This window comes from Rhinopithecus bieti, unplaced genomic scaffold (genome assembly GCF_001698545.2).
Source record: "Rhinopithecus bieti isolate Rb0 unplaced genomic scaffold, ASM169854v2 scaffold_21649, whole genome shotgun sequence".
In the NCBI taxonomy this organism is placed as follows: domain Eukaryota; kingdom Metazoa; phylum Chordata; class Mammalia; order Primates; family Cercopithecidae; genus Rhinopithecus; species Rhinopithecus bieti.
Window position 1 is genome coordinate 2,228,263 of NW_016811584.1, and position 10,277 is coordinate 2,238,539.

Below are 10,277 nucleotides of genomic sequence, written 5' to 3' on the forward strand. Positions count from 1 at the left end.
TTTTTTGATATACAGTTTTTTCTTCATAGTTCTGCATTAGAAATGGCATCTGTTTTAGGTCTCAAACTATAACTCGGCTGTTTCACACTATATGTACATTGTTTTCTGTAGGAATAGGATAATGATATATAGGATCATGATATTCCTTCTATCCATGTGCCAAATGGGTGTAATGTTTATTTACTGATGCTTTATGTTACTAAAACATACAGTAAAAAAGTAGAAATTTATGAAATACTTTTTGATAAAAAGTTTGTTTTGTGCTTACCAAAGGGAATGCTTTCACAATAGTGTATCAATTGTTTTGTTGAAGTTAGAATTTCTTCTGTTGCCAGCACTTAAGTAGTCATGGCAAGTCCTGTTTTTAAGACCTTTTGGAGACTGGAGCTTTCTGTTCCATTAAGTCTTTTGTTTATTCTACAAATTGTCACCTCATTTAGTTCAGATGAAATTTGTTACTCTACAAGGAAGGTGGTCATCATTAGGAGGCAGCTGTACTAAGCTGGTGCTTTGCATGGTAGCAAGTGCTGCCCTTTGTCAGCACCCTGGGTCATACTGTAGGCTAGAGTTAAGGGCACTGGCAGACTTAGGGATGCTGGACAGACCTGTAGTTTGTTTTAAGTCATGTTCACAGGAATTTCTGCAACAATACACCCATCTTCATAGGTCAAATCAAAGTGCATTCCAGTGCTAAATAGAAATTATGAGTGGGTTTAACAATTTTAGATGATTCAACTTCTGTTCCATTACTATTGAACTATATGAACTATTCCATCACTGCAGAGATTTAAGTATCCATTTTTTTTTTTTTTTTTTTTGAGACGGAGTCTCGCTCTGCCGCCCAGGCTGGAGTGCAGTGGCCCCATCTCAGCTCACTGCAAGCTCCGCCTCCCGGGTTCACGCCATTCTCCTGCCTCAGCCTCCCAAGTAGCTGGGACTACAGGCGCCCGCCACGTCGCCCGGCTAGTTTTTTGTATTTTAGTAGAGACGGGGTTTCACCATGTTAGCCAGGATGGTCTCGATCTCCTGACCTCGTGATCCGCCCGTCTCGGCCTCCCAAAGTGCTGGGATTACAGGCTTGAGCCACCGCGCCCGGCCAAGTATCCATTTTAATAAACTCTTTTTGTTATTTAAAGGCTGCCCATGGGTTTCTGCCTAGTGGTAAAGCTGATTGTTATCCTCCTTTGAAATCCCTTCCAGTTCTTGAGATGCTCTGAGGGTAATTGGATTAGATTTTGGGATATCTTTTCTCACATTTAGACTTACACTTAATGGTGTTAGAAATCAACAAAACTGCTTTTTAAACAGAAAAGATATTAAGCCTGCCTACTTCTGCAATGCATTCTGTTACCTGTATGAACAGTATGTTTGTAACTATGGCAATGAAGTCAGTAGATAGGAAACCAGTTATTCCTTCTCACCTTTAAAAATTTTGAAAACTTGCTAACAAGGGACTAAAACGCTATTACCTTGAACAGAGTCCCTAAAGCTAGTCTAGTTTTTGCCACATCTGCAATGATTATTGTTTAGTTTCAAAAGAGTCCTCAGACTCCACAATCTAGGGGTGGTAAATGTGTTTCCATTATGCTTGGGAAAAGGTCAGTAGGATGTGCATCCTAGGGAAGATAAAATCGTATATGGTAAAGGCATCTGAGTTAACTTTGCATTATATCTAGGAACCATATTATTTAAAATTTGAATCCTATTATTAATGCCAAGAGATCCTAAGAGCTAGTGTATTGTAAAACCTGCCACCTGAATGAAACGAAAATATTAATGTTGGTTCTGAGACAACCTCTTAGCATTCAGATTGTATTTTAAATATTTAAACACACCAATTGTAGAAAGCAACCCTTTATTTTTAGCAAGTTTGGTTTACTCTTCTCCCATGAGATTTCGGTTTTCTACGTTAATTAGTAATACATAAAGATTTGAAACTGGAACTATATTATACTTTTTAACCAATCTCTGTGGCTTCACTCATGAAATTTACTTCAGTTAATGTGAGACTGGGGATTAAGTTGTAACTAATGTGCAAAATTGCTTTGTATATTTGGTGATTTTGTAATGTAAGTGAATTGGTTAGTTCTTATTTCACTGATACTATTAATCATGCAGTGTACAATTTAAAATCATGCAATGTTTCACTTTAGAATTGGACTTGAAGGACTCGACTTTATGTGATCATGGTATTGGTATACATGTGGGGTGGAGAACTTATTTTTTCATTTTGTCACAATAGGTATTTACTGACAAGGCTTCAGGAAAAAAGTTAGATTTTTTAATGTATAATAAAGTCCATGATTTTTGTACAGTGTTTTTTAATGAAATATTTGATACTCTGAACTTTATTTCTCAAAGTAATTTCAGATGTTTGTAAAACAATGGACTCCTTAATCTGTTATGACATTATCAATTACACGTCTAGCCCAACTACAATTCCACAGCAGCTAAAATGGAAAAAAAAAATTGTCACTTTATTGGGAAAAGTTCGTTATAGAAGCAAACTAATCGATCACTGGTGACTTTTTTTCTTTTAGCAAAGGAAAAAGACTTCATTAATTGATGTATACTTGCTACTGTTTGGTCCTACTCACAGAAATTCCTCCAATTTAAAGGGGCAGATTATTATGCATACCACAGTATAGCTTGGATCTGTAATTTCAATACTAATGCATATTCATCCCATGTGCTCTTTATAGTTTCTTATGGCAATTAGTTCCTTTTTTCTGGGATTTAGTGTTTTGTTTAGAATTTTATAAAAATGTACATACACTTTTAGAAGGTACAGGTAATAGATGAAATTAACTTTAGAATTATATAATTTATCTGATAGAAGTGCATGTATAGCCTAAATATATTTATTTCTATATTGAAAGATATAATCTATCACTCACTTATCAGTTTGATTTAAAAAAATAAAAACTATTCATGTCAGCTATATAAATTTTTTAATGTAAAAAAACTATAAAATAATTTAAAGTCTGTGCTTACTGAAATAGTCTATATAGCCATTAATCCCTACACCAGAAAAAAATCATATAGCTTCAGTTTCCCTAAAATGGACTATCTAATTCTTTAAAAAGTACCAAGACTAAACATGTAAACATCAAGGCCATAGCTGACTGGGCTGTAGTGAAAATGGACGATATCATTTTACCTGTTACGCCTATTGATGTGGCTTCTAAATGTGACACAAGTGTGGTTGAATGAATGTCTTTTTCAGTTTCCTTCCTCACTGTCCACACGTAGAAATGTATACTTACATGGAGGCCTGGCACAGTGGCTCATGCCTGTAATCTCAGCACTTTGGGAGGCCAAGGCGGGCAGATCACTTGAGGTCAGGAGTTGGAGACAGCCTGACCAACATGGTGAAACCCCATCTTTACTAAAAATACAAAAATTAGCTGGGTGTGGTGGCGCACACTTGTGATTCCAGCTACTCGGGAGGCTGAGACATGAGAATCTCTGGAACCCAGGAGGCAGAGGTTGCAGTGAGTTGAGATTGCACCACTGCACTCCAGCCTGGGCAACAGGGTGTGACTCCATCTCAGAAAAAGGAACCTATACTTACATGCAGTATGGAATATATAGAAATAAAAATTTAACATAACTGCCATCAGTGAGCCTCTTCATGTCCATTATCAGGCTAGGTTGAATACAGAAATCATAAGCCGTCAATCATTTGAAAACACTTGTAATTCCAATTCCAGTGATCATATTAACCAGTAAATGGTCAGCCATAGCCAGGGTTTTGTGGAGAGAAGGGACACACGTTTCTCATTAATGAAATTTCAATTGAGAGTTGTATTTCAATTAACTGAATTACCCTACCTCTGTACTTGACTCTACAAAGAAACAGTAATAGACACTAAGCTGGTACTGGGAGTTTTCCACAAGAACAGCAAACTTCTAAGTCATGTACTGGGGTCAGTGTGTATTCAGTCCAATCACTGAGATGTACAGTAGGCCCCCTTATCCATGGTTTCCCTTTGTGTGGTTTCAGTTACCCGTGGTCCAAAACTATTAAAAGGAGGCTGGGCGTGGTGGCTCATACCTATAATCCCAGCACTTTGGGAGGCCAAAGAGGGCAGATCACCTGAGGTCAGGAGTTCAAGATCAGCCTGGCCAACATGGTGAAACCCCGTCTCTACTGAAAATACAAAAATTAGCCAGGCATGTTGGTGTACACCTGTAATCCCAGCTACTCGTTAGGCTGAGGCACGAGAATCGCTTGAACCCGGGAGGCAGAGGTTAAAGTGAGCTGAGATCATGCCACTGCAGTCCAGCATGGGTGACAGGACAAGACTCCATCTCAAAAAAAAAAAAAAAAAAAAAAAGTGTTAAAAGGAAAGTCTCAGAAATAAATAATTTATGAGTTTTAAATTGCACACCATTCTGAGTAACATGATGAAGTCTCTCGCTGTCCTGCCTTGTCCCACCTGGGACCTGAATCATCCCTCTGTGCAGTGTATCCACACTGTAGGGCATGCACGTACAGTTGTATGTCACTTAACAACTGGCTTTAAGATGTGGATACCTACTGAGAGATGTGCTGTTAGGTGATTTTGTCATTGTGCAAACATCAGTCACTTATACGAACCTAGATGGGATGGTATGCTACATACCTAGGCCATGTGTTATATAGCCTGTTGCTCCTGGGCTACAAGCCTGTACAGCATGTTACTGTACTGAATAGGCAATTATAACATATAGTAAGTATATATTTAAACATAGAAAAGGTACAGTAAAAATAAGCATTATAATCTTACTGGACCACCATTACATATTTAGTCCAGTGATGACTGAAACATTATGATACATGACTGTGTAGGAAAAAAATACACTATGTATAGGGTTCTGTACTAACCCTGGCTTCAGGCATCCACTGAGGGTCTTGGAACGTATCCTCTGAAGATAAGGGAGACTACTGTATTACATATATACTTCTCTATTAAAAAGATACTGTAATGAGTTATCTTGACTTGTCAGAAGTGGCATCTATTATTTTGAGCACATAGACATTGGATTTATACACTTAATTAGAACTGGTGTATTTCAGTTAATTGAAATTTGTACTATTTGTTTTTTTTTTTTTTTAACTGCCTTGAGAATGCTAGTCATTTATATGTTGAGAAGCTATGTTCAAAGCTACTTAAAAAAATTTTTTTTTTCTTTTAGAGATGGGGTCTTGCTCTGGTCACCTAGGCTGGAGTGTAGTGGCGCGATCACAGCTCACTGCAGCCTTGACCCCCCCAAGCTGAAGCAATACTCCTGCCTCAGCCTCCCAGAGCTACTTTTTAAAGGACTTAGACTGCATTGAGATTTTAGTTGGTGGGTAAAGCAAAAAATATGAATCATACATAAGTGAAATTCTAAGGAATACAGCTGCAAAATTATACCTTTTCCATTAGAATGGTTTGATTACCAGGTTCCTGTAAAAATTCCTTGTCCATAAAGGTCGTATTCTTTGTAAAGGACATATGCTTTTAGACGATTGGGTAATGGAAGAAATGACATGAATACAGGGCAGCGCAAATGTAAACGTCCCATGCATTTCCGGATCTTTAGGCGGCACAAGTGTTTTAGGGAGCGAGGGTTTGCTAAAAAGAAAAGGCACATTATCCAAAGAGAAAAAGAACTTATGTTTTAGTATCTTAGGGTTTTGTTAGCAAATGTATTTGATAGCATTTCATTTGCTGTTACTAAATAGCAAAGTCAGGGAAATAGTTTTTCAGTTCTTACTGCAATCCTTGTTGTAGATATGGTTCCAGAGCCATGTCAAGTTAGAATCCAAAGACTGGCATCAATTGTGGATCTGGCCTGTGAGATCTGAAGTTCTTAAATCTGCATGTGGCCAGGCGGGGTATCTCATGCCTATAATCCCAGCACTCTGGGAGGCCGAGGCAGGTGGATCACTTGAGGCCAGGAGTTCGAGACCAGCCTGGCCAACATGGTGAAACCCCGTCTCTATTAAAAATACAAAAATTAGCTGGGTGTGGTGACCATGCGCCTGTAATCTCAGCTACTCGCGAGACCAAGGCAGGAGAATTGCTTGAACCCAGGAGGAGGAGGAGGTTGCAATGAGCTGTGATTGCGCCACTGCACTCCAGCCTGTTTGACACAGTGAGACTCTGTCTCAAAAAAAAAAAAAAAAAGTCTGCATGTTTTAGCCCCCTCAGGGACAGGGTAGAAACTGAAGATTACCACCCAAGGGAAATAACACGAAATAAATTATTAATTTGTCTTACATGCTACTTTGAAAGGATTTGCTTTGAAGAAGGTCCTTTTGATACCCTCTACAGACTTGGCTCTTAGCTTTTCTCATCCTTGTTTTATTGCCATATAATAGCTTTTCATTCCTGTGCCCATGGTGTTCTTTTGTAGCCATGGTTTAGGTGGATTGGGATGAAACTATTACCTACCTATATAATAAGTAGTTACCTAACAAGTTTTATCTCCTCAGAAAAGGTAATAAATACAAATGAAGTATAGTTAGTAACATTTTTTAAAGATAGGAATAGTATTTTTCTGGTTTAAGTCAAGCTTTTAACCAGAAGAGAAGGGTGTTCTAATTCTAAAACAACCAAATAAGAATACAATTAGTATTTTGTAAAAGTCATTCTATAAGGATACTCACTTAAGATAAAATGTATTTCTGACCAGATCCCCTGTTTTTGGAGCACAGCTTTCAACTTTGAACAGATCCGAACTTGATCAACATAATCAAGCATCACTCGAACAACCTTTCCAGAGAGATGTTGCAGCCATGACAAAGTTATTACTTCACAGAACTGAAGGAAACAAAGTCAGAATTAGGAAAGTAAATGAAAAACATGAAGTAGCTATGGTTTAGCATAGTAGTCAAAGGAGATGTGGTGTGATGAAGGCCAAGAGGGAAAATGTCTCAAAACGGGGAGGGATGGTATTGGTCAACTGTACTTATTCTGATTCTTTTTTTCATCAGAAATATGATCAAAATAAATCATTTAATCAGTTGCTTCATTTATGAAACTTCCTCACACTGCTAGGCAGAGTTAAATCACTTTTCTCCGTACTGTTTTGTTCCTTTTATATCTTTCTACATTGTGTTCATTTTATCATAATTATTTTATCATATAATTGTTGTTATACTAGGATCTCTTCAAGCTTCTGGAGAGAATGGATGTAATCTATTTATTGCCATAGTTCCAGTGCCACAAATAATGACTGTAAGGGAATACAGCCAATACTGTGGACTTACCTTAGTATCTTTGATAACTGTAGATGTCCAGCCTTCAACAGTATAGGAAGGATGGACTTTGTCTCCATGTGGGCAATCAAAACATCGCTGTGTGTCATACCCATAGTTCAGCAGCATCCTGAGCATGACTTCATCTTTCAGAGTGTATTGCAGTGCTGATGGGAAATGTAAAGGGTTAACTCTGCAGAAGTAATTGACATTGGCCCCATGCCTTAGCAGCAGACTGATCAGCTCATAGTTGCCCATCCTGAGGGCTATCTGGAGGCAGTTAACCGGGTCTTGGTTAGGCAGAGCTCCAGCACTCAGAAGCAGCTTGACTGAAGAGAGGTCACTGTTTGATACAGCAAAATGCAAAGCTGACTTCCTGTGGTCATCGTAGTGTTTGCTAACTCTCTGATCCAGCATGAAGTTCACATCAAATCCAGCCTGGATTAGGAGTTCCAGGCACTGAGGGTGTGCTCCTGCTGCTGCGCAGTGAACTGGACTGATCCCACTCTGCTTAATGGCAGCAAGATCCGTAACTGGAATCAGTATCTTCAGAGCTCTGAGAAAGAATTTCAAAATGCATTTCAACATTGTTTTTAAGAAGTAGCACTAACTTGTTTATTATTGTTTTATAGTAATACTAGATAGTATCAATATTCAGAGGGCATTTAGAACCCCCAACCAAACAAAAGCATAATTCCTTCATCCAGAAGCTCAGATACCGAGTAAAATTGAATGGAATTACTGTCTAAGCTATAAAATTCAGAATTAGCCCAGAGACCTGAGGCTTCCCATATTGTCCAAATACCTGAGAAAAAAGTTTTATATATCTTTGGTGGCTTCAGAGGATGCTTGGTAAACAACCATTTCTAGTTCTTCCTAGTTGGTCAAGAGTCTCTTTTTTTTTTTTTGTGAGACGGAGTTTTGCTCTTGTTGCCCAAGCTGGAGTGCAGTGGCGCGATCTCGGCTCACTGCAGCCTCCACCTCACAGGTTCAAGCAATTCTCCTAAGAGTTTCTCATCTTTAAAAGGTATGTTTAAGGCTAGTCGTGGTGGCTCAAGCCTGTAATCCCAGCACTTTGGGAGGCTGAGGTGGGCAAATCACGAGGTCAAGAGATCGAGACCATCCTGGCCAACATGGTGAAACCCCATCTCTACTAAAAATACAAAAATTAGCCAGTGTGGTGGCAGGCGCCAGTAGTCCCAGCTACTCAGGAGGCTGAGGCAGGAGAATTGCTTGAACCCAGGAGGCGGAGGTTGCAGTGAGCTGAGATCATGCCACTGCACTCCAGTCTGGCTGTAGGAGTTCGGTCAGCATGGTGGGAAAAATTATAAAAGTTATAGAAAGAAGCAAACCTTTTTGGAAGGCTGGGAGGTTTTGCAAAAGCTTCAGGAAAGGATTTGGCTGAAAGCAGCTGAATTCTCTCAGAGTAGATAACAAGGAAGTATAAGGGAATTGATCTAGATGGGGTGGGGGGAACTGTTAATTACCCACAAAATGTGCTGACTCAAAGCCTTTGTCATTAAATCTGTACTAAATAAATGCCTGAAGCACCAGCTTGTCAGGGCCATGGCTGCTACAACTCTTCTCTATGAGCAGCCTGGTCCCCTAGCCCACTCTTTCACTGGATACCTGTGTCTAAGTACTCCTTTCATCTGTTGCTTGGCCAGGGTCTGTGGTTCAGACCCAGCACCTGGCAACAGAGTGAGACTGCATCTCAAAAAAAAAACACACACACACACACACAAAACCAGTATGTTTAGGTTATGGGATTGGTGATTAAAGATTATAAAGTTCCTAAAAGCAGCTCAAAATAAAAGGTAGCTATTACAATTTTTATTATTTACAATAATGTAATTGAACTTAACAGTAAGTGGCCCCTGTCAGCTGCCACATGGATGGGCAGGTGGCCTGAATTCTTAGGGATGTTGGCATCAGCTCCGTACTCCAGCAAGAGGGCCACAGCATCTGGATTTCCTCCACTCGCAGCTTCGAGTAAAATGGAAGAAGAATCAGAGGCCTGACCATGAGCATTAGCTCCTAGGAGGAGAAAGACTCTTGTCAATGCAAAAATTATTTTCCACTGTTACTTCTTGAGTAATCTTAAAAATATATCACCATCACCAAAAAGCAGTTAGTGAGCATGCACTCTAGCAAAGCACCAAGAATCAAAGTGACAAAATATATACCTCCTGCTCTCAAGTAGCTTATAAACTAGTTGGGGAAGAAGAAAAAATGGCAGTTTCTAAATTATAAGTAGGTTAGTTTTTGAAGTAATTTGATGTCCATTTGTTTGGAACTTGAAAATTCCAGTAGAAATACTGTTATAAAAGTTGCTTTTATTTCTAGACCAGCCTACAAAAGCCCACTTAACTCATAACACACATATAGGATGGTACTAACAAATCTATCAAACTATAATACCATGCCATCTAATGATACTGTTTTGGTGGAAAAGGGCATTTGTTCTGTTTTAGCTTGTTTGTAGGGGACCATACTAAGAGACACTAACTTTTTGAGGTTAGGAACTGCCAATAGCCAAAGAGATAAGTTGTTGTACAGTTATTAATACAGAGTATCCCTAATCCAAAATGCTTGGGACCAGAAGTGTTTCAGATTTCAGGGGTTTTTAAAAAAGTATTTGCATTACACTTACAAGTTGCATTATATTTACAAGTCCCAAATCCAGAAATCTGAAATCTGAAATGCTCCAGTAGGAATTTCTTTTGAGCATCATGTTGATCCTCAAAAAGTTTCAGATTTTGGAAGATTTTGGATTTCAAATTTTCAGATTAAGAATGCTGGCCGGGGCCGGGCGCGGTGGCTCAAGCCTGTAATCCCAGCACTTTGGGAGGCCGAGACGGGCGGATCACGAGGTCAGGAGATTGAGACCATCCTGGCTAACACTGTGAAACCCCGTCTCTACTAAAAAATACAAAAAACTAGCTGGGCGACGTGGCGGGCGCCTATAGTCCCAGCTACTCGGGAGGCTGAGGCAGGAGAATGTCGTGAACCCGGAAGGCGGAGCTTGCAGTGAGCTGAGATCCGG

At 39.3% G+C, this 10,277-nt stretch overlaps 1 protein-coding gene across 1 annotated transcript in view; it reads right to left on the bottom strand.

Annotated features, from left to right (window-relative positions):
- Positions 1 to 4,332: 4,332 nt before the first annotated feature.
- The window catches only part of ASB14 (ankyrin repeat and SOCS box containing 14), an 18,294-nt gene continuing 12,349 nt past the window's right edge, over positions 4,333 to 10,277 (bottom strand). Inside the window, exons 7-10 of the mRNA XM_017894151.1 lie at positions 9,097 to 9,268; positions 7,244 to 7,787; positions 6,641 to 6,794; positions 4,333 to 5,603 (exon numbers count right to left, since the gene is read on the bottom strand). Coding sequence (XP_017749640.1) covers positions 5,425 to 5,603; positions 6,641 to 6,794; positions 7,244 to 7,787; positions 9,097 to 9,268 — 1,049 coding nt within the window. The 3' untranslated portion in view covers positions 4,333 to 5,424. The remainder of the gene's footprint in view (positions 5,604 to 6,640; positions 6,795 to 7,243; positions 7,788 to 9,096; positions 9,269 to 10,277) is intronic.